The sequence below is a fragment of the Sycon ciliatum genome, chromosome 1, assembly GCF_964019385.1.
Source record: "Sycon ciliatum chromosome 1, ocSycCili1.1, whole genome shotgun sequence".
Taxonomy (NCBI): Eukaryota; Metazoa; Porifera; class Calcarea; order Leucosolenida; family Sycettidae; genus Sycon; species Sycon ciliatum.
Genome location: NC_088643.1, coordinates 64117922 through 64142822, shown reverse-complemented (window position 1 = coordinate 64142822; position 24901 = coordinate 64117922). Strand labels below are relative to the sequence as shown.

Genomic DNA, 24901 nt, shown 5'->3' with positions numbered 1-24901 from the left:
GGAGTGCATCCATGTCGGCACACCACTTTTGCGCCTCTGCGCCTAGCTCTGGCAGCAGAGAGACGTCCCAGTCAGCACCTGCTAGCCACATCTTCTGGAACAACATCCGACCAACTATGGTGAATGGCAGTACGAATCCGATCGGATCAAACAATGTGGCTTGGTTCTTCAAGAACGCTTTCTTGGTGACAATGTCTGATGGCGGCTTGACATGAATCAGGAACTCGTCTTCCTCTGCTCGCCACTTAACTCCGAGAGTCTTGGTCGTCGACAGGATTCCATTAGCGAGGTCCACTTCCTTGGCTCGGTCCTCCTCGGGGACTTCGGCGAGCACCTCAACATTGTTGGAAATCCATTTTCGCACATGCATTCCAGCGAGACCCCACAGCGCCGTAAGCTCGTGGTACAGCTGAATCGCTAGCTCTGTTGACTTTGTCGAGTCCATTGAATCGTCCATGTACGTGGACTTCAACACGGTTTCTGCTGCCATAGGAAACTCCTCCTGGTTCCGCCGCGCATGCTCTTGCGAGACCAGTTGAGCTAAGAATGGAGATGCATTGATCCCGAACACCACTCTATTGTACTGGTAAACGGCCGGTTGGTCCTCCGTATCTTCTCGCCAAAGAAATCGATGGGACTGTCGGTCATCCTCTTCCAACTCGATTTGTAGATACATCTCTGCCACGTCGGCTACCAGTGCGTTTGGGTGTCGCCGAAACCGCAGGAGAACGTCGGTGAGGTCCCGTTGTAGTTTGGGCCCAGTGCTGATGTTAGCTGCTCCCGGCTAATGATGCCCCCTCACACCGGAACACAAGGGTATTATGATTGGATAATTAGAAGTATTCGATAAGAGTGTAAACAGAAGGAGAACAGGACAACGACAACTCAAGACTAGACTAGAACAGAACTGGAGCATGCGCTCTTCTATGTGAGTGCTCATTGCCAAGGGGAACGAGCGGGAAATACAAATAGTGAGTATTCAGGTCGTAGCATACATACACCTATTACACTGTGCCCCCCTAGCTAAAATTCACGTCCACGGGAATGAACGAAATACCTAGGAAACAACAAAAGAAAACAAACCAAATAATAAACTCAGTCCAGGACATAGTCAGCTAGTCGAGCAGGTGCAGTGCGGACACGGCCAGAACGACGCGGAACAGGAGAAGAAGTACGGACCGGATCAGACGACGGCGGCTGTAGCGGCGGAAAATCATCATTGGACAGCGTAATCGGGTCAGGACGAGAAGCAGTAACGGCAGGCGGTTGACAGTCGGGAGGACGGGAAACGGCTTCAGGCGGACGAACAAACTTGCCACTGGCAGCATCATATCTGGTGAAACACTCAGACAGAGCAGGATCAGCATACGGAGCAAGAAGACTCTGAGGCTTGTAACAATCCGGCAACGGTCCAGCGGCAGAGGCACCAGGAGGACGAACAAAAACGGCCGGAGGAAGAATCTCGGCAGCCGGAGGAACATCAGCAGCAAGTGGCATTTCATCAGCAGCTGACAACGGAACATCACGGGCAAGAGGCGGCGGACTCGGCGGAGGAGACGGGGCAGCATCTTGCGGCGGCGTTGGTGCCAGTGGCGGAGACTCACTGTGCACATGTGCTTCAGGTTCGGCTAGCAAGCGCGACAGACCATCAGCATTCAGATGTTGGCGACCTGGACGGTGGACGACCCGGAATTCATATTCGGATAAACAGTCAAGCCAACGTGCTTTCCGTCCGCGGGGTTCCTTCAGGTTCCGGAGTGCAGTCAACGCAGTATTGTCCGTCCTGGCAACAAATGGTCGTGCCAACAAGTAGTGCCTGAAATACTCCGCAAAATAGACCAGAGCAAGGGCCTCACGATCGCTAGCATCGTAGTTGCGCTCAGCTTTCGTCAGTACACGACTGCCGTACCCAATTGGTCGCTCAGTTCCATCCTGGATCTGGCTGAGGACTGCACCAATCGACACATTGCTCGCATCGGTGTCCAGAATGAATGCACCTGGTGAATCTTCAAACTGGGGGTACGCCATCACCGGCGCACTGGAAAGCGAACGCTTCAGAGCCTGGAACGCCGCTTCGCAAGCTTTCGACCACGCAAAGCGAGCATTCTTGCCTGTCAGAGCAGTCAGCGGAGCAGCACGCTGGGCGAACCCACGGATGAAGCGGCGATAATATCCAGCGAAGCCAAGGAACTCGCGGACAGCTGTGACAGATTTCGGAGTCTTCCAGTTCCTGACCGCGACGAGTTTGGCCTCATTCGGGGAGATGCCCTCCGCTGACACGCGGTGTCCTAGGAAAGTGACCTCCTCCTGGAAGAAGGAGCATTTCTTCAGATTGAACCGCAGTCCAGCGGACCGAACTCGCGCGAACACGGGCAGCAGAATCTGGAGTTGGCCAGACAGCGTTTCGCTGGCATTCAGGACATCATCAAAGAACACACGGCAGAATGGCTGGGCCGGTGTGTTACATAAGCCACTCAGGACTGCTTCCATTACGCGCTGAAATGTCGCTGGGCCATTCCTGCAGCCCATCGGCAGAACATTAAACTCAAACAAGCCCAGTGGCGTGGTAAATGCCGTCTTAGCCTTGTCGCTTCCTTCCATTGCTATTTGCCAGTATCCTGACGCTAAGTCAAGGGACGTGAAATACCGACAGCCAGACAGGGAATCAAGCATGTCATCCGCCCGGGGAATCGGGTAGGCGTCAGGTTCGGTGACAGAGTTCAACTTCCTGTAGTCGATACAGAGTCGAAGAGAGCCATCCTTCTTTGGCACCAATACTATGGGTGATGCCCACGGACTAATCGATTCTTGTATTATGCCTTGCTTTAACAGCGTATTCAGTAGATCTTGCAGAGCCTTCCGGCGGTGATATGGAATCCGCCTGGTAGGTTGTTTTATAGGGTTATTTTGTCCTGTGTTAATTTTATGAGGGAATATGTCACAGTAGCCATAGTCATCATCATGCAAGATAAATAAATCGTGGTTATCATGAAGTAGTTCAGTGAGCGTGCGAGACTGTTCTGTGGAGAGATGATTTTGTGCGTTGATATATTCATCGATGACTTTCTTGCGTTGCTCAGTTAGCGGGATCGGGTCGGGTGAAACTGAGGAAACCATAGCTTCAGTGTCGTCAATATGTTCACAATCTGTAGGAATTTGATGAAGTTCGGCAACATTGGTATTTTTATGAATGAGTATAGGATGATTTGCATGATTTTCAACAGCCACAACCACACGTGTTTGGTTAGGGCCAACAGTTACAAGACTAGGAGTCACTGCCACATCTGGATGCTTCGCCATAAAGGACTCCAATGGATCTGCCACGCAATCCATCGCAACCGTGCACACATCAACAGCTGCACAAGGCACCAAGACAACATGTCCTGCAGGTACCGACAACTCCATCTCAAACACCACACGAGATGAGTATACCACAGGGTCGGCCACACTTTCGGGCAGGTTGAGCCATGGGTTCAACAACCCGTGCAGACAATGAATCGTCAAGGGCAACACGAGAAGAATACGACGAAACAGGTACATCGTCGGAGCATGCATCAGAATGAGGAGTATGAGTATTACATGAGGGGGAAGTATTACGCGGAACAATACGATCATAGGGCGTACGTGACGGAGGACACCCGGAACCAGAAACATGCAACGGAACACACACATCGCCAAACATCACAACACCACGAGCAATATCTAATACACCACCATGCTGCAACAAAAAATCGGAACCAAGAATCATGTCGCAGTGAATACCAGGAGAGACAACAACCGTGTGCTGGAAAGACAGATTTCCTAGCGACATACACAGATCCATGGATCCAACGACAGGAAGTTGTGCGCCATTGACTGCACACAACCGCGGAGCAGACTCTAGAGGAGGTCGCTCTGTCAAATTAGGCAATAATTTAGAATGCACTAACGACACACTTGAACCAGAATCAACAAGAGCAACAACAGGAGACGAATACGAAGACGAATGACAAACATCAACGTGTACAATAATGGGTGAGATCGCACCACATACCTCCTCGAGGGGCTCCACTCGGACGACTGACGGCTGCCCCGTGTCACCAGTCCAACCTAGTTTTTTTTGCGTGCGGGCAAGATGCAATGAAGTTGTTGTATACTTTATTTATAGTGGAAATCAAAACAGGCAAAATGCCTAATAACATTGGACCCACTGTGAATAACATGTTAAAGGATATTGTGGAAAAAAAAAAAAAAAAAAAAAAAAAAAAAAAAAAGTAGATACAAGAGAAAAAGAGAAAGGAAAAATGACGGAAGGTTGGTTGCAACGAACAGATATCAATCCAGTAAGCATTGGAAAACCTATGTCGCTGATAATATATACTGCAAGGCTTGAGATTTAAAATCCAAATACCTATTTGAACATTTTGCTGCTGGTGGCAATCTATTCCACATAATGGCTCCAGCGTGCGTTAGGCGCTTAGCAGAACGAGCAGTGCTAGCAGGTGGGACCACAAGCAAGTTGCTTTGGCCTCCCCGAGTGCGAGTTGAGGGCACGACAGCAAAAAAGGACTCAAACAGGGTGCTACATGCATCATGCAAACATCGCCAGATGAAACAAAACATATTCAAGTGCACAGAAACCTGTAGATCACATACATGCATTCGATTTAGCAGGGGAGCAGTACTGGTCCACGGTGGCGACTTGCAGACTGCCCGAGCGGCACGTTTGAACAGCCTATGTAGCCGTTGTTCCTGGGCAACTGTCAAATACGGGTAGTAACTAATAGAAGCATACAAAAATTCAGGCAAAACGATAGATCTGAAGTAGGTGAGTCGGCATGGATACGGCAGCGAGGAAGCATGTCGCAGCAGGACAGCAATTTTGCCGGCAACACGACGAGCAACATGGTCCACCATTGTGGTCCAACTCATGTCCGAGTCAAAATGCAGGCCAAGGTATTTGGCAGATGTGACTACTGGTAGGACTTGTGAATTGCATACAACATTGATGTCGAGGGCTGCAGCTCTATGGTGTGGTATGGCGAGTATCTGCGTCTTGGTCTCGTTAAGGATCAGTCCACGTTTCTTCAACCAAGTGGCCAGGTACTGAACTGCTGCAGTGAGGCGCTGGGAGACAACTTCTGGCTGTGGACTGCTCGCACGCAGCGAGATGTCATCAGCAAACTGAATAGTGGTGACGTCATGAGGGGCAAGGTCGCCGGCAATATCCCTCACATACAGAACGAAGAGCAAAGGTCCGAGAACTGACCCTTGAGGAACCCCTGACTGGCTGTCATAAGTTGTACTTCTGGTTTTTCCTGTCTCCACGTATTGCCGGCGATACATCAAGTAGTCTGAAAACCATTGCAAAGCAGTGCTAGTGAGACCCAGTTCAAAGAGGTCCTCAACCAGAATGCTATGCTTTACCTTGTCGAAGGCTTTAGACATGTCGACAAATGCTACTCCTGTGTGCTGCCCAGCGGCTTGTGCTTCATTGATGTTCTCTACAGCTAGCGCTAAGGCATCTGCTGTGGAATGCTGGTGTCTGTAACCAAACTGACTAGTAGGCAAGAAATTGTTCGTGTTGAGGTACTGCAGAAGCTGCTTATGAACAATACGCTCAAGCACTTTCGACACTATCGGCAATAGGGAGACTGGTCGGTAATTCTTGGGTTGGCTGGGGTCTCCAGCCTTGAACAGAGGCCGTATCTTACCCACCTTCATTGCCGCAGGAAACTGTCCTTCTCTCAATGACTTATTAAATAGTAGCGTGAGTGACGGTGCCAGGATGTCAGCATGCATCTGGAGGAGACTTGCTGGAATATCATCACTCCCAGTGGCTTTTCTGGTGTCCAACTGTTCCAACATTTTCCGAGTAGTTGCAATGGAGACTGGCAAGAATTCCGAGAAGTGCACCGCAGGTGGAGGCCCAAGGGGTAGGCGTAGCTGTGCAGGGCGAGCTGGATCTTCCACAACTTTCGAAAAAGTGTCTCGAATCGCATCCACCGTGCACTGTGGATCCCTGTACGTCGACTGTTTGCCTGTCAACTCCTTGATTATTTTCCAAGTCTCTCTGGCATTTCCAGTACATTGCTGAAATTTGGAGTTGTAGAATTCCTGTTTCCGGGTCCTGTTGTAGCTAGTTGCCGCACGTCTGGCTGTACTAAATTCATCATAAGTCTCCTGTGTCTTAGCAGAGAGCCACTTTCGGTGCAACCTATTCCGCTTGTGTAGTAAGTACAACAATTGCCGGTCAATCCATGGCACTGAAGGCTTCTTCGTTCTTTGATTACTTTGAAGTGGGGCATGGACATCCAAAACCTCAATAAACCGGCTAGACCACTCGGTCCACATGGCGCTTGGGTTGCCGGTAATACTACACAAGTTCTTCTGGGTTAAGTCACGCCGGAAGTGATCGTGGTTTATCCGGTGATAGTTGCGGTATAAACGTGTGGTGTCAGATCCACGAGGCACAATGAGGTGAAAGTCACTGGCCACGGCAGCATGGTCACTGAAAGCGACCGGGATGATCTTCGCTGTAGTGGAAGGATCAAAATTGTTCAGTATCAAATCGAGGGTGCTGTCTTGTCCTGTTGAGCTAAATCGCGTAGACTTGTTGACACCGTGATGCAGAGCATAGCTGTTCAGCAAGTCAGATAAGTAGTGATACTGAGGGTCCCTGGCACTTAGGTCAATATTCACATTAAAGTCACCACAAACGATAGCATTTGGCTGTGGCCTTAGAGCAGCGCAAAGATGTTCGTCTAGCTTGTCCCAGTAACCCACAGGTTCAGATGGAGGGCGGTAGATCGTTCCAACAAGACAACTGCGGGGTTTGCAAGCGACTTCACACCAACAACTTTCCACACCATCAGTTGTTATGTCGTCTCTTGGTTTTACCGGAAGACATGACTTCCAGTATATGCAAACTCCTCCTCCTACTCGACCACTACGGTCTCTGCGTGTTACACTATATCCAGTCAGGGCTATTTCTTGGTCCGAAACAGTGGCGTCGAGCCAGGTTTCGTTGACACAGACTATATCCGGGGCGTTGAGTTGTTGTGTGAGCAGTAGGATGTCATTGAGTTTGTTACGCAGGCTCCTGATGTTGAGAAATAGAACGCGAAGTGCACTTGGGTGGGTAGGAGAAGGTAGTGGAACTGACGGACTAAATGAGTCAGCAAGGGGGTTAAGTGAAGACATGGCTGTTCTTGTAAAAGTGGGTTGGAGTCTGGCAGTTGGGTTTGACTCTGTCATAGATTATGTAAAAGAAGATCAAATCAGTACTCAAAGGTTATCCCACCGATTGTAACATTCGCCAGGCTGCTGTCTGCATCCTCTTGTGAATCTGCATTTCCAACTGGCAGTTCATTACTTTCAGAAAATCCTTCAGTGCTGTGCAGTGCAGTCCTGGACTGTGCTGGGAAGGTGTGTTTCCCAGAAGCCAGGGTGAAGCCCTCAGCGTCAGGTGACTGGTGAGCTGTCTTTCCTCTGCAGAATTTGTTCATATCCTGCATTGGGGTTCTGCTCGGACTGGTGGTCTCATTGCGAGCCTGCTGCAACAGTTCCGATATATTCCTAGTGCTCTGCTTGTCCTTTGGATCCGCGTGGGGTTGTGCTGGGTCCGTACAAGGTTCACGAGGTCGAGATGAGATCTCTGACTCTGCATCCGTAGATGAAATCGAGGCGCCAAGTACTGGAGGTGGTGGCTGGGGTTCAGAGCTGTGGTGCACAGAGTTGTTGGCTTGACCTGCGCTTGACCCTACCATACTGGAGTACAGCGTACCAGATGCAGAGTTCTTGCCCCGTTGCATCTGCTGAGTGCAATTTCTGGACACGTGGTGGCTTGACCCACACTTATAGCATGTTGGGGTCTGACCCTTGTGCCATACACGGATTCTCTGGTGTGTGCCAGGCAAGACAATCACAGAGGGGACAGCTACGGTCGGTACTATACTGACGTACACCGTTCCAGTGGTGAAGGTACAGGCTTCAATGGTTTTCACCTCCCGCTTTGGTTTGCCGATCACAGTGCCGAATTTCTCGATTGCAGAGACAATGGAGGGGAGGGAAACGTCTTCAGCCACGCCAAAAGCATGGACTGACACTACAGCACCATCTCCAACCACCAAGGTCAAAGGCGTTCCGTTAGCCTGCAGGCCTTTCGTCACAACATCGTCCCTTACTTCAGTGCTACAAAATGTAATTCTGCAGAATCCACGTCGGCCATTTAGATCTACTTGCTTCACATCTCCTGGTTTTACTCCAGCAGACAGCAACAGCTTTACGTAGAACGCATGATCGTTCCTTGGATGGTCCTCCCCTAACTGTATCGAACACACTCTCGACATTTTAGAAACAAACCCAAAAATCCCACGGATTCTCGGAGGTCAAAAACTTGCTGCCTACTCTACCAGGTCAAATTATCATAAGTGGCCCTCTTCACCACATCCATGGCACACTCCACGGACAGGCCTCGCAAAACTCTGGCCACGACCACGACTAGGCGCACCAGCACCAGCACCACGAGCAACAAAACGTACATGGTCTTGCTGGGGTCGGGTGGGGCGATACAGACTCACGCTCTCCATTTTCGCCTCCAAAGCAGAGAGACGCGAATCAAAACTCGACAAAAGCGAAGCCAACTGGTCTCGCTCAGATTCCGACTTCAGTGGACCGACTGCTGCGTAGGGGTCACGACCATGAGCAGTGCGACGGGGCTTCACTTCCGGAGCAGCAGCAAATACGGGCTGTGCATACTGGTAAGGTACGGTGCGGGCCTGCTCGCGAGCATAAATAGCACCTACCTCGATGGCCTTTTGGACCGCCGCATCCAAATCAGGGGGCCGAGGTGACGCCAACGCCAAGCGCAAATCCTTCGATGCCTGGCCATCAATAAAAAGTTGCAAAAGCATTGAATCAAGCAGTGCACCTTGTTGTCCTGGGTAGGCTCGACGAGCGAGCCGACGAAGTTCCGTGGCATACCCGTGCTGAGTTTCACTCGCCAGCTTCACTCGCTGGCGAAGACTGGCCTCGTGCATCAATGCTTGCTGGGGCGGCTCAAGACGGACATGCAGAGCCTCGACTGTGTCGGAAAAGTTCATGTCAGGCGTGTGAGGTAGAATTTCGGTGAACATCTCATGAGCTGTACCAACAAGGCGAGCAGGTAGTAGCCGTAGCTTTTGGTCGTCGTCGTACCCACTCAACTCGCATGTGTGGACGAAATGCCTCATGTACGTGGTGAAATCTTGGCCTGGCTGATTTCCGAATGTCTCAGGAAGCAAAACTGGCTTCGGCAGTGGACGTGCATGTGGTGTGTCTGTGTCCGGCAAACGAAAACGATGGGACAACCCTTGTACCGGCGAACTCTCGCGCTCTTCAGCAATGTTCATGTCACAGCCAGCTTCAGCGAAGCTACGCTCTAGCTTTTCTTGTCTCTTGGATTTCGCTGAACGGCCCATTGTGAAAAAAAATTGTTTTTGTATTTTTGAATTTTCGAAAAAAAATTTATCTGCAAAAATTTCCCGTGGACTCGATCGACGCCTCGATCAACTATCGATCTAAGGGTGCGTTCTTAAATTCTCTAGCTTCTAGGAGAAGAAGAAAAGAGAAGTCGAAGAAACTTGGATTCTTCAAGAACGGGTCTCGAAGAATTCGGAGATATTTTGCAGATGTCAAGCAAAATGAAGCGCCAAAGGGGCCGCGATCTTGAGTGCCACGAATATAGTATGCGCTGTGCGTATGTGAAAAGGGAAATGCGTACACTCATGATCAACACGTGGCTTTTAGCCTAGTTCGCATGCGCTGACCCCAAACCGCGGGAATCTCCAAGTTTCAACCACCTCTGAAGCTTGGAGAGCTTGGAGAGCTTTGGAGAGCCTCCTAAAATTCGGAGAGGATATAAGAACAGCTCTCGAACTTTTCGGAGAGTCTCCAACTTTTCCGAGAGGATTTAAGAACGCACCCTTAATCTATTAGTAACCTATCGTGCGTAGCGGCAAACAACTAAATTTGGCAGAGACAATTCCAAATAGGCAACTACTCTACGGACACAGTGTAGCTAGACTCTACTACCCAGCTAGCAGATATCCTAACAAGACACTAGACAGCAGCCAGTATGCACAAAACACGGACACAGAAAATGTTCCGAAAATGTTTGGCCAGACAGGTTGGCGCCAATGCTTGACCTATGGACTGTAAACCATGGTAAACAATGCATGCAACAAGAAAACGACGAGCAGAAAGAAACACAATGCAGAAAGGAAAATAATGACGAAGAGAGTGGATGAGGATATGGCTTCACTTGCGTGGGCCCCCGTGGCACCCCATAGTCGGCGATCTCCGAAGGCGTACATACTCCGCCAGCGATGTAGTGGTGGACGTTTTCCGCTGCCACCAGTGTTAGCTGCTCCCGGCTAATGATGCCCCCTCACACCGGAACACAAGGGTATTATGATTGGATAATTAGAAGTATTCGATAAGAGTGTAAACAGAAGGAGAACAGGACAACGACAACTCAAGACTAGACTAGAACAGAACTGGAGCATGCGCTCTTCTATGTGAGTGCTCATTGCCAAGGGGAACGAGCGGGAAATACAAATAGTGAGTATTCAGGTCGTAGCATACATACACCTATTACACTGATGTAGTCATTCAGACACTTGCCTTTCGTCTTTGCTGCTGCATCAAAGACCACACGCACCTTTGTGGATGTAGCCCCAGGTCGTACAACAGCAAAGTGCGGCAGATACCAGCCGTCGCCATCACTTGCGTTGCTGATCTTGCTGATATACCCTTGTTCTAAGTGACGGCGAATCACGGTTCGGTATTCCTCAGCGACGTCTGGCTCCTTCGCCAGGCGTCTCTCTGCTGCGATGAGCCGCTTCATTGCAGTTTCTCGACTGTAGTTGTCCGGAGGTGGTCTCTTGATCCACGGCTCCGAAACCTGGTATCTTCCGTTCTTGTAGGTCATCGACTGGACCGTCTGATCAAAAACGGCTTGATCATCTGCACAGAATTCGTACGACTGGGAAAGTTCCTCTACCTCCCACATCCTTCTCACCAGTGCATTCAGGTCGACGTCCTTTCCGAAGTACGTGCGGGTGAAATTTGTCGTCTGTTGCGGTCTGGTGCTCCTGCCAACGCATGTCCACCCGAGTGGCGTTCTGCGTGCGAATGGCTCATGAGCCTCACCATAGACTTCCTCCATGCACCTGTGGAGACTAGCGTGGTCAAGGCCGATCAGCGCCTCTACTCGCTTCTTCTGGCATTGCGGAAACTCAATGCCGTTGAGGTGCGGATACCGTGTCTGATCTACCGACCAATCATGAGGTGTAAGGTTACCGGTGACATTCTTGGCAGTCAGAGCAGAGAACTGTGTGATAAATCTGCCATCCAGACTCTCGATGTGGCAGTCGACTGGCATGGTCTCTAGGGTCTCGATGCGGCCGTTCAGCGTGCTCACTGACACTTCTTGTGTGGGAGCGCTAAGCTCTAGCTGTGCCGCAACGTCGCAATTAAGGTAAGACTGCGTGCTGCCGTCGTCCAGCAGCGCGTCGACCGTGACATTCTTGTCGCCGTGGCGAAGTATGACGGGAACGGTTCGCAGTGCGACAGCTCTAACGCCGACACTACTCATATGAGTGGCCATGGAACTGGTGTCACCCCCCCTCCGTGGAGGCGCTAGCCTGGAGCACTGGCTTCTGTGAGGCTCCATTCGAGTCTGTAGTAGTACTAGACTTTCCGTGCAGCAACGCGTTGTGGGTCTCTGTACAACCGTCTGCACCACAGGGCTGCGACCTGGGACAGTTATTTCCCAAATGACCAGAGTTTAGGCAACGGTAGCAAAGCTTGAGCGTCCGGGCCTTCTGCCAACGCTCTGCAATTGACAGCTTCCGATACTCTAGGCATTTCCAAACGGGATGGATCTTCGTGCAGATCGGGCAACTGCTGCTGCTCTGGGCCTTCTTGGGCTTGTCAGCGAAGAATGCCTGATGCTTCACTCCACCATGACTGGCCTGGCCCTGCAGGGGGTGACTCTTTGCTGTTTGAGTGGACCCTACTGGAGTTGCCGTGGAGATACCTTGGATCGTCTCCTGGGCTCGTACTTGGAACTCGCTTTCCAGCTCCACCCATTGCAGAAGCGCTTCGAGAGATTCAGAGGTGCTTGTCTGATGTATCCACTTCTGGTAGCTCAGCAGAAGAGACACCCCCAGCTTCTGTGTTAGCCGGACATAAAATGTCCCGTTAGCCAACTCCTGTGTCTGACCACTCGCCTTCAAATTCACCACAGCGACATCGAGTAGCTCCGCAAAACGCTCCAACTCCTGGGCGTTTGCAGATCTCATCGCTGGGAACTTCTCAAGGGCTTCTAGATGCACTGCAACTAGACGTCGCTGACCACCGAACTTGCGTTCCAGCCTACGTCGTGCTGCCTCATACGCCTCGGCCGAGTAGCCAAGAGTGTCGATAGACCGTAGTGCATCGCCCGCGAGGTATTTTCGGAGCTGCAATAACTTCAGCCCATCCGGAATGTTAGCGCAGCCAATGCACATCTCAAACGCCGCCTTCCACGTCTCATATTGCCGCTTGTCGCCCTTGAATGTTGGAATTGACACTTTCTCCAAATGTCGGTACAATTCGATTCTACCAGAACTACTCGCTTGCACTGGTAGACCACTCGGCGAAGTCATGGCAACTGGAAGACTGCTCGGCTGCACAAGACCATAATCTTCATGGTGTGACCCATGACCCGGCTGACCAACTGGTATTTGTTGCATGACCGGTTGGGTCGCTGGTGGGGTAGACATTATTCCAGACTGATTCAGCAAGACGTGCGTCGGGAAGTCGGGTGCCGACAAGAAACCCGGTGGTGTTCCAAATGAGAATGGATGTCCAGAATGGGTCGGCGGTGGAACGTACAAATTTCCTGATCCCGGCACAAATGCAGGTGTAGAAGCCGAGAGAGTATGACTTGCAACTGCACGAGGCTGCACAGCTGGAGTTGGTTGCATCCCACGAGGAGGCTGCACTGCAGGAGTTGGTTGCGTCTGGGCTGACTGCACGAGTATGGTCGTGGCCGACAATGCTCTGGGTGGTACACTGACCCCACTTGAACTACGGTTAGGGGCAGTGATTACGTTTCTTGCCGAAGCTGCCGACGTAGATACCGGTGCCTGCTGCACGCCAGACTGAGCAATGCCACTTGCCTGGTTACTCCCTGCAGACTGATGACCAATGTTCAGCGGTGTTGCCATGGTTTCGGCGGTTGCCATGGCAACCGGGTGAACTTTTGACAATAGCTCCGCCGTAAACGGTAACGTAGGTACAGACGACAAAGAGACCGGAAAGGACACCTTGATTGTGCGTGACTTGTCTGTACTCACATTGGTTGCCATGGTTGCACTTGACGACGACACAATTGGCTGGCTGTCACTGACGCTTGTCATGTCAGCCCCAGGCGGTTCGTCCTGTCTATCACGATGGTCACCACTTGGAGTTCCCAGGGGGAGTGCCGATGCATTTGCTCTCAGAGGTGCTCCCGAGGAAACGGCTGGCGGCTGGGTAGTCCCCTCAACAGTCGCACTCTGGCTGACACTGGATGCAGACACATTCCCAAAACGACTGAGACTCTTCTCAGCACACATGTTCTGTTTTTCCTCAAGGGCCTTGCTAGGAGAGTGTGGTGGTGTCAACATCCTCCCACTTGCTCTGGGATTCTCCAAGCTCTGCGTCAACATTGCCTTTACTAATCTTATGTTCTTGGCTCTGGTGATGGAAGCTGGCGAACTTTCACCCGTTCTGGCTCGACTTGGCCTCTTGCTTATTTCTGCCAGCACGTCGCTGGTCTTGCTGACAGCATCGCTGTAGTCGACGTTGATGACCTCTATCTCCTCGTGCACTTTTTCTGTGGGTAGTCCTAATTCTGCGTACCGAGTTACCAGTTTTAGACACACATCCACAGCGTTGTGAACACTCTCAGTCACGTCATCCAACAACCTCTTGATCTCTTTCGAGGTCGCATCCTCTTCGTAGATCCTGCTGAGCAACAAGTTTCGATTTCGTGTGACATGGAACTTGGCCTTGGCCTTCGCTTTCTTGCACTCCTCAAGATCCATGTTGTCCAGCGAAAACCCGAAATGCTACTCACTACCACACTGCGCTTGGTGAAGGAACCACTACTTGACAACCATCCTCTGCTACCAATTTGTCATGCAGGTTCTCACACGCAACGGGAACACTTCGTGGTAGTAAAATAGATATTTCGCAAACAACAAAAAGACAACTCTTTCTCTTCCTTTCGAAGAACCGAGCTAATTACTTGCCGACCTCATCGAAAACCAAAACTCTGAAAAAGCCCTACACTATACTAGTACGGGATTCAGCGCAGAGCAAAAAATAATCATGAGTCATTATACAATGCATGCATGCAGTGTAGCTGTGAAAACTGGTGAATAAAGAATGCAGTAGGTTGGCAGCACGTGACCCGTCGTACCGCAGTACGCGACGGCGTCGCGGCTTAGAAATAGACACCCTTAGCAAAAAACGTTATGTTGTAATGGTATTATCGTAAGGGGGAAAATACCGTGATTTGGGTTCGACCTTTAGCAAGATGCACGCTATTTTTAGTACGCTGTTGCCACGAGAGTAGCTTTGATTTCGCGCGGTACAACCATTTTTGTCACCATATACGCGATACAAGGTGAATTGCGTACGGACTATGCAATATTTGGCCAAAACACGTACCGTTGGTCAAAACGATAAATCAGCCCCCATAACGTTTATACGCTGCAGCTTCAACGCTATTTGGGTGATCAAGGTACGAGTACCGTAAAAAATAGCGTTACCGTTGTTTGCTAAGGGTGTCTAATGAAAGGAAACACTGCGAGAAAAGACAAAACGAAAATACATGTCCCTTTGTCAAAACTTAGAAGAAACAAACAAAATGCGACCAAGAATCATTTTGAGAGTCAACGTCAATACTCTTGTGCAGTTGTGCAAATTCTTGTCTTGCACTGTGCAACGCAAGAAACAAACAACCTACTAAATAACTCGTGAACTAACTGTAGGTTAAATCACTACATGTACGCGAAATTGCGTTCCAAAATAAACTGAATTTCTCAGACATTTCATATTTCACATCCTGAGGGAAATATTGAATAAATAGTAAATACATCATAAAAAAAACACATGGCCACGACGGCCTTCCCAACAGTTGCCATTGTTCCCACTCAAAAATACACATAAAATCGAAACTATGGAATTGAAAGCGGCAAAGTGCAGCAAAGCCGCAGTTGTTGCCATGCTGACTCACTTTCATTCGAATACGTGTGAAATGGTTTCCTTGAAACCTTTACAACTTCTCAATTTCGGCCAGGTTCGCCTTGAAGACCTTTCGCACACAAGCACGCACACGCATTTCAGATCGAAATCTGTTCACTTTCTACTGGGAAGAAACTCCAGTTTAGATTCGCGAAATACATGTATAAAACAAAAAGAATGCCGACTGTTACAGGACGATGACGAGACCAGTAAATAACATTGCAATGCGGTCTAACTATAATTCTGACTATATTGTGTTGCAGTGGGAATTAGCTTGTGCACACTTCCGCTGCGCTCACCTTCCCCTCTTTGGTCCTACCCAACCTTGAACTAGGCCTTCCAAGTTGGAAGGCTGCTGGTTTGCACACTGGAGATGTGTTAGAACTAGAACTAGGTCTTAGGCTGTTGAATGTCTCAGTAGCCTGTCAGTTTTGTGCCCTGGTATCCCACGTTCTGACTGCTTATTCTTGTTACAGTCGTGGAAAGTTGCTTCACAACTCGTTCCCATGTGTTTTCTTCTTCTATTTCGCATTTAGCTGGCTCATTATCCGAGTTCAAAACTAGTGGAAGTCTAAATTTACGATGTCATGTAGAATGAACACAGAGCTAGAGAACACGAGAAGTGCTTCTCATCATGAGACCCAGCACAGCAGAACTAAATCTTACTTAGCACTTTCGGCCGGTTCAGCAATGAAGCGGGCAGAACAGTCAACGAATACCCCATTCTCCTAACAGTAACACACCTCCACAAAACAGTGGCCGGAATTTCCTATAGCGCCCGAGCATCCAAAATTGAGTGCTCATCTGACGGTTATGTGGCTCGTAGTAAAAACAAAAAGAAACACTAAAAAAGTGAACATGTTACGATATGTTCTGCTTTTATAATTAAGTCCCCTCGTACCTTCATTCGCTTCCTTGTTATTGAGTACCAATGCCCGTTTGGTCACTGCAAATTAAAAACAAATCAAAACACAAACGAGAACAGGCAAAGGTGTCAGATATGGCGTGGAGATCGCACATGTAAACATTTGAAAACAGGAACAGCGCCCAGCACCGTACCCTTCAGAACCCCAAGCTTGACAGTGGGTGAACCTTGGAAACAAATCTTTTGGCATAACAACCATCTAGCGACAAGCGAAAAGATAGGAAGCGAGCCATGCAAACATTGTTCCATCAATATCCTTCGCTTATGGGGCAATCGCGCGAGGAGGCATTGTTGAGTCAAACATGGGCAAATGCCTTCCTAAGGTTGATAAGTGCTGTCGATGGTATGTGTCCAGTATCACGGCTCGCAGTCCAACGGCTCACAGACTTGGTGACGAATTGCACACGTTGTTTGATGTTGATGTCGGCATATTCGACCATCTTGTACCCGGAGTACTCTTTGGTTTCCCTATGCTGTTACGTGGAATGTGCATGTGGTGCAATCCGCTGTCGACATATCCTTGTTCCTTTGCGCTTGCTTGTATTGCACTTGACGAGAAAGAAGGTTTGAAAATCTTGTTGAAGAACCAGAAGTGTTTCCTATTGCTAAGTATTATAGTATTATCACATAGCACGTGATTGTTGCCCGTACTCCAGCGAATCAGCACCTTTCGCGCCGCGGGCAATAATATGCGATATTGCCCGCAAAAAAATAGTTTATTTGCCCGCAAAAAAATAGTTTATTTCATTGATCGCGTGACTACGAAGACTGTAGACTCTACGACTCTACGACGAGTCGCAGTGTAGCATTGAGAAGATGGAATTCTTTTTGGAGATGGACATCCCGGCAATGGACATGGCCTCGGACGTCTGCCGTGTGGTGCTTGCAGGGATCATTTGTTCAGTCATGTTGGCAGCCTGACCGTCGGTAAGCTTGTGGATAAGATTCAGTTCTGCTCGAAGTGGTACTGTGATCACAAACAATTATTTGAAATAACACAAATTCAACTCAGCGTCGTGCGTTTTCTTATCCTCGCAAAGTCACTGCCTGTGTGTGGTCTTCATGTGCCACGCAAAACTCTTACCAGGCTCATATGTCCTCTGCCTTCACCTTTGCTTGAACAACAAACACAACAATTCAGGAATGTTTTGCAATGAAAAACACAGCTATCTGGAGCTGAAAAAAAAAAGAAAAATTGTCCTCAGAATTGCACACCAGGGAGTCGTCAAATGCTTGCACTTGTTGCAGTACTGTATTTGACAACTTCCTGATACACATGTAAACATGAAGAAACTCTTTGTGGTAGCACTCTTAATTTTTCAACTGAAATTATGATTCTGCTGTATTTTATGGTCGTTGCCATGTCTATTGCTATGACGATGCGGTGCCGGCACTTTTTATCTGTCTCCGTCTTTCAGTGCTGTATACTCTCTGATGGCCTGTAGCAGACTTTTGTTAGGGTGTAGGAGAAATATCTTCATTTTTCCTGTTTTGATAATGATAGCACATCAATATACATTGTGGTCATAATGTGTTGGCATTTGGGCTAATTTCAACAGCAGCCCAATGGTCTGCTCTGTGGGCCATGTGATAAATTTGTTATCGCATGGTTGCTGCGGGCCTTATGGCATATTATTGCCCCTCGAGGTTAGCCCTCGGGCCTACGGCCCTCGGGCTAACCTCTCGGGGCAATAATATGCCATAAGGCCCTTGCAACCATGCGATAACATATACTTATTGTCTCACAGGAAACTGTTCTCGCTACCGTATTTCCCAGAATATAAGTCGCACCTTTTTACACTAAACCTCAAGGGCAAAGAAGGGGATGCGACTTACAATCGAATGTGGCATCCTACTTATATGCATGCATTGAAACAATGTGGTTCAAACCTAAAAGTGGGGGTGCGACTTAAAATCGAGTGTGCCTTGCAATCAGGGAAATACGGTATTTCCTTTCTATGTTCGCATCATGTCGTTGGACACATTTGCCCGTTTGAATCGCAAATCCAAATTGGAAAACAACAATAACAACAACACCACCGACATTCACCGCCTAACTAGTCCATACCACCAGAACTTTACCAACCACTGACTGCCCTCACAATAGATATAAGAGCAGGTTTCCTCCTTTAATGGTATATGTATTATCATAATGATGGCCCAGCGTCAAACTGCGAGTTGTTCTGACTACTGTGTATGTGCATGTAACTATTCGCAGTTTGATTTTGCCTTGCAAGCCAAGCATAATGTAGATACTGGTTGATGTCTTGTTTATCTGCAGAACTATGCAAATCACTGAACTGCCACCAGCATGGTCATTGCGAGACTAACCCAGCCACGGGATTAGAACGTTGCAGCTGCACACGTGACTGTCCTGCGGACAGCGAACCTGTGTGCGGTCGAGGTAGCTCGGGCCCGGAGCTTTATAAGAACCAGTGCATCATGGAGAGGCTGGCGTGCCAGCTGAATGAGAATATCACCATGGTCCAAGGAGACAGGTGTGGTTCGGCCATGAATACCCGCCGCAGAACTAGAATCACCACCAGCAGTCCCCTGCTACCTACAAACACTCCTGCTATGGCTGGAGGTGAGATACCACTGGTGAAGTATAATACCGTAATAATTATAATCATTATAATCATTATAATCGGTTGGCCAGAAAAAAGGTGTGACTGTACAGATTATTTAGGTCACGCTACATGGAACGCTATGTGGAAGGCGGCAATATTGACAACATTTTAATAGTCAAATCCGGAAGTGTGCGGTGCACCCTACGGGGGGGGGGGGTTAACGCGTTTTCTGCCCTGACAACAGACTGACCCACCACTGCCATCCGAAGCAACAAGAAGCCCATTTTGCCTTCAATTCCACTGTGCAAACCTCTGATAAAGGTAGCGCTTCAGCGCTGGTACTCATTACTGCCTCCGCTCTCGCTCGAGGATGCCCCGGAACAACAAGCACAGCCAACGCCAAACATTTCGAATTTCCTCCGAGGGATATTATAGTCGTACCAGCGCTTCCTGACTGCCGCGATCAGATCTCGCCACGTACGATGTATAATTTTTTATGATCATCACTATAGCCGATGAAAAATGTATGCAATAAAATCATTTTGACAAAGAAATCGTATCATTATAGCCGATATACTACTATAGCCGATTATTACTATAGCCGATCCGATATGTATAGAAAGGGGTGGTTTACGAAAATGAATTTGAGAATACGATCACTATTAGAGATATATTACTATAGCCGACAACCCTATAGCCGATCTGCACTGTATCTGATATCCCATCTTTTGCTTTGCTTTGCTCCATGACCAGTCCCTCCATCTTGCCAGCCATGTGATGAGCAACTGCCAACTCTGCTGTCCTTCCCAAGAGCGTGCCGAATGCAAATACGTATGTATCCGAATAGTGTGATGCTCTTGTGATGTACGTCTCCGAATAGTGTGATGCTGTGCTGTATCCGAATAGTGTGATGCTGTGCTGTATCCGAATAGTGTGATGCTGTGCTGTATCCGAATAGTGTGATGCTGTGCGGCTGACATGTAGGAGATCTGCTATCTTTGTCTTGTGTCGATAATGCATGAAGTGTTTTGTTACGGTTTTTCCTCTGCGTGCGTGAGAGTGGTTTGTTTAGCTAGGCAATACCATTAAAAGAACTCAGACTATTCACCAGTAGTAGATGTGTCTTGTTACCTTAACCAGCCATGCTTGATCATGTATGCCATCTACATGTACAACCTTAACCAGCCATGCTTGATCATGTATGCCATCTACATGTACAAACCGTTAAAAAGAGTTGTGCTCCCCCCCCCCCCCTCTCATTTAAAAACATGTGTACATGTATTTCTGTCCACGAACATCTTGATTTGACCGATTGAGCCGTCATCTAGTGCAAGAGACGTTCTCAGCTAGCATTCAACTCAGCAGAAAGCAGAAAAAAACTCTCTGTACTAAGGGTAACAGCACCATGTTGCTAGTAATGTTATAATTATTGCTTTGGCTCAAGCCCAGCCCCTGTTTCACCCCGACCACTGGCTGTCCTTTATAAACAACATGCTATGCTGCTCACTGGTAATCTTGACACTATGTACTACGTCTATTTCTGTATGATTGTTTTCTCACCTTCAGTTGCAACTGGAGAGCTTGGCACTTGCTCATCGTTTTCTCTCGGAGATGGGATCACGGAGTACATTTTCAAAGTAGACCGCTACTTAAAAACGCCAATGGTCAACGGCAAGGAGATGGCTGCGAAAAAGATCAAGGTTCGAGTGAGGTCGACGTGCGCGTGTGAAGGTCCCGCGGGGCACATGGTAGTTGGCGGTGTGTGGATCGCTGGAAGACCAGATGAACCCCTCACTGGCCACCTCATGGTGGATGTTGGCAACCGTACCAGTATCCTTGAACCTGCAGATCAGGAAGCATGGACCCTTTGGGCAGGCATGTATGGCAGAGGCGGAGACCATCGCCAGATCTTGTGTCGGGAGAACAGCCAGCACCAGCAGCGCTGAAAATGTTTTCTCAGACACGCTTTCAACATGTCACGGTTCAATGAAATAGTGCATGTGGCTAAATATATCTCACAACTGTTCATCCGTGATAAAATGCGTTTGAAAGGACCCCCCCCCCCCCCACACACACACATTCATGTACATGACATGTTGTACATGTACATACTCACAGAATGAGTATTACAATACTGGTAATACTACTTCTTCCTCCGTTAACAAAAACTTCGTGATGGATTTTGATGGATATGAAAATGCTTCGAACAGGTCAAGAACAGTTTGTATCGACTGCAAATCACTGGACGAAGGTGATTCAGCCATTATGTACAGCCTCTTGACAAGAGAAACTGTTAGCAGAGAGTTCAAGGGGAAGTGCATCGATTTTTCGAGTAGGGTCCAGAAGAAAGACAATTTGATATCGGTTCGAATGGCATATCTCTCGCTTCCATACGATAAGCCAAACTTGCCAAATCGCCAATTGTATGCTCACGTTGCCATAGCGACCAGCGGAGTGATGACGTACGAAAGGCTTAGCTCCTCCACAGAGAAGGTCGATCACTGCATAAATTGGTCATTTTCAATTATCTTATTGTATTCACGATGTGAAAGAAGTGCTGTGTTCAATGCTGTTAGTGCCGTGAACTATTTGTCGCCCTTCTCATGCATTTCCCTAGGCTGACTGTGCCTAGGAAATGGTTTCCTCCAGGACAAGATGCTTGGAATTCGCCGTCTCTCCTGAGACATTTTCAGCAAACTTTCAAACCTACGACATTATTTCATTCGTCAATCTCCACCACCCGTCGTCTCACCTGGCTTCAGAAGATGTTACGAGAGATAGGAGAGTCGCCAGGAAGCATCACATTCATCTTCAGGAAGTGGAAAGAGCAAACGGCATGGTCCTTGGTTGGGGGAAATGCTGAACGTCTGATTTGTCCCAACCAAGATTTCAGCATTTTGTTCGTCACTATTAATATTTTTCGCTTGTCTGCTGGTGTCTCCGCGCTCCAGCTTTCTCCTGTCGGTGTCACGTCCCAGTACACAACCGAGAGGACTACTAACAAACAGTTCACTGCACTTACAGCATTGAACACAGCCCTTCTTTCACTTCGTGAATACAATAAACCAATTGAAAATGACCCGTAAATTCTGCAGTGATCGACCTTCTCGGTGGTGGAGCTAAGCCTTTCGTACGTCATCACTCCGCTGGTCGCTATGGCAACGTGAGTATACAATTGGCGATTTGGCAAGTTTGGCTTATCGTATGGAAGCGAGAGATATGCCATTCGAACCGATATCAAATTGTCTTTCTTCTGGACCATACTCGAAAAATCGATGCACTTCCCCTTTCAGTTTGCGTCGCTTTCGCTCGATTCATTTTTGACCTGCGTCGCTGTCGTCATCTGCTGCACGCGAGTCGTCATCTGCTGTACGCGAGTAGTCATCTCTCTCGAATTCGTTGTTCAGCTCGTTTCAGCCTTGCCTCGGCTTCTTTGATCACACTCCGCTTGATGTCGCCGTCGTTCAAGTACCAACCAACCAAAGTAAGTTTGCTTTCAAGCTGCGTGATCCGCCGCGATGGCGATTACTCGTTTCCACCAGGGAGTCGTGAAAAATATTTGACGACTCCCTGGTTTCATCTTCGCTCTCCAGAACTCCACGAAACGAGGAGTAAAGGCACAGCCAAACTGATTCCATTTTCTCTAATGGATACCAGCACTGAACGGCAGCGGCTAGCAAGTCCAGTGGACTTTCTTTAGCCACGAGACTCGCATCGGACTGCAGACTTCTGAAAGAATGCATGGTCATCAGCATTCGAATCTCGGCTTTGCGCAGGTTGAACAAGAACTTGAGTTCAGAATGGGGCTGTTAAGTGATGACGTCACAGTTCCTTCGATACGCATAGCAACGATCCCACTGGGGACAAACAAAAGTAGCGTCGTCTCCACCGAACCAGTTGTCAGTGGCAACATATAGGAATCGTGTACATTTCTTCGTTTCTTCTTTGCTGTTTTCAGTGAGTGTTTTGTTTTCTCTTTGTCCTTGATCTCGACGGCGTGGTCGTGCTCATTACCTTACTGAGACGTCTCTTGTGACTGTAGCCAGTGTCACGGAGGATTTTATTGGCGTGACGAGGTAGATCGCTGAGATCGAGCGTGAAAAACGCTCTGCATTCGTACTAATAGTAGCTCCTGTAGAATGTCTTCTGGGATGGCGTATCCATGGTCAACAAAGCCAAGGTATAAGACAGCATAAGAGATCGTGTAAACGATGTGAACTCCAAAAGGTAAGCTCCTGAACAAGTGGAAAGATATGTGTATTTACAAACTCTCTTTTCATCCATCGATTGCCGCTATGCACTGCATTTTGTCTTCACAGATAATCTGGACAAATATATTATATTGTAACTGGAGAGTGCAATCGTGCTTGGGACCCATCCCAATGTCATCACATGGCTGTGGTGACTAGTGTATACCTGGGAGAGTTTTTCCTCAACTGAGACGGAGTGTAGGTGGATGGATTATGAGAAATGCGAAGATGTGGAGTAAGTTGTGTCGAAGAAATGTGTAATAAAATAAAATTTACTTTACACTCAAACATACACTGTACATGTACATGTAACATCATGATAATGATTCCATCTTCATTATCTCCGCAACAGGTACGCCATACGCACTGAATACATGGTGTGTGTGCACGCGCGCGCTTGCGTGCGCGCGTACATGCACACACTCTCATGCGTGGCCGAGTTGGCCGGATGAACAGACCACGCATTTGCACGAGGTGTCCGTCATGTCATTGGAGTGCTGTACTTTATGACTCAGGGGCGTAGGAGGGGTTTTGGAAGTGGTACGACCGAAGGTCGGTGCGGCGGAAGGCCGTGTTAGAGGGGGGTCCGGCCCCCCTCCCCCCCCCCGGAAAATTTTGTAAAAAAGACACAAAATCCTGCGTTCTGGGAACTTCTGGCGCAGTGTGCAGTCGAGTCGAGTACAGTACTCAGTACGACTGCAGATGCATAACAGATCTACGAGTACGAGTCTAGAAAAAGGTCTGATGCGCATATGCCAATATCGATGGGTCCTGATTTTTTTTACGGTTTTGCACGTTCCAGACGGACCACACTTTTCGAAAAGTGGTGCGGCCATGGTCGTACCAGTCGTAGCGGGTGCTACGCCCCTGTGACTTTATTCTAAAATAGTATGTCGTGCCCCTGTCAAATGGAGTTTGTGTCTATGCTCAGCGGGTATCGGGCCAGGACGCCACACTGCAGTCAGCGCTGGAATTAAAATAGCACTTCATGGATTATTTTAACTAATTTCCTTTGCGTTTACTTTGTTGAGCCCGTGGTTTCATTTCTGTGTTCTGTTATGATTGGCCTCTGGAAATATTCGGAGTGGATGTCATTTTTTGTCATATGTGTGTGCCTTGTGCAACAGGTTCAAGGCTAGATGCACTTCACATTCGGCGTGGGATCTTGGCGTCTGGGACCTGATAACATCTTGGTTGGATGGGTAATCAAGGATGATACTACTCGGCACACCAATGTACATGTCAATGTAGTTTTTACTTTTTCAGAGCTGCACTATTTACGTCTTGATGCTTACTTCGGTGCTAGTGTCGTGTCCGTGTGTTGCTACAATGTCATTATCTGTATTGTATTCCGTCTGCTTATACACGTGTCTTTATGAAGTGTTTGCCGTGGCGGCGATGTGTCTTGTCGATCAATAGTGTTGTGAAACCTATCACTATTCATGCTTTGCTGGCTACTCGCTCGCTACGCGCCGTGCACGCTACTAGGTCTTGTAGTATATAGCTCGGTGCTTTGCATCGATCGCTGGTTGTTGTTGTTCTTGTTGCTTCTCTGTTGTTTGAGCTTGGTCCTAGAGTGAAGCTTTGATCTTCTTGTGTGGTGAGGGTGAGGAATGGGTATCTGGACTCCTGGTATATTTCCGTAAAGAACCTGGAATTGCAGAATCCTGAGAGTGTGTCTGGCCCACTCCCCGGTCATGACATTAGCGTGTTTCCCCCGGATTATTTCTATCATCCTGCGTGTTCTTGGGCTGAGCGAGCACATGCACGAGTGTGCAGCTATAACCCTGTGTATCTTTGGTTACACTTTGTTCTGCAATGCATGTACCTTGTAACAGTCTGTGCTTGCACTGCTT

At 48.5% G+C, this 24901-nt stretch overlaps 1 protein-coding gene across 1 annotated transcript in view; it reads left to right on the top strand.

The window, feature by feature from the left end:
- LOC135804844 (agrin-like) overlaps positions 1-24633 on the top strand; it is a 44213-nt gene extending 19580 nt beyond the window's left edge. Inside the window, exons 5-9 of the mRNA XM_065318806.1 lie at positions 18507-18812; positions 19549-19626; positions 20362-23022; positions 23115-23280; positions 24173-24633. Coding sequence (XP_065174878.1) covers positions 18507-18812; positions 19549-19626; positions 20362-20741 — 764 coding nt within the window. The 3' untranslated portion in view covers positions 20742-23022; positions 23115-23280; positions 24173-24633. The remainder of the gene's footprint in view (positions 1-18506; positions 18813-19548; positions 19627-20361; positions 23023-23114; positions 23281-24172) is intronic.
- The last annotated feature ends 268 nt before the right edge of the window (positions 24634-24901 follow it).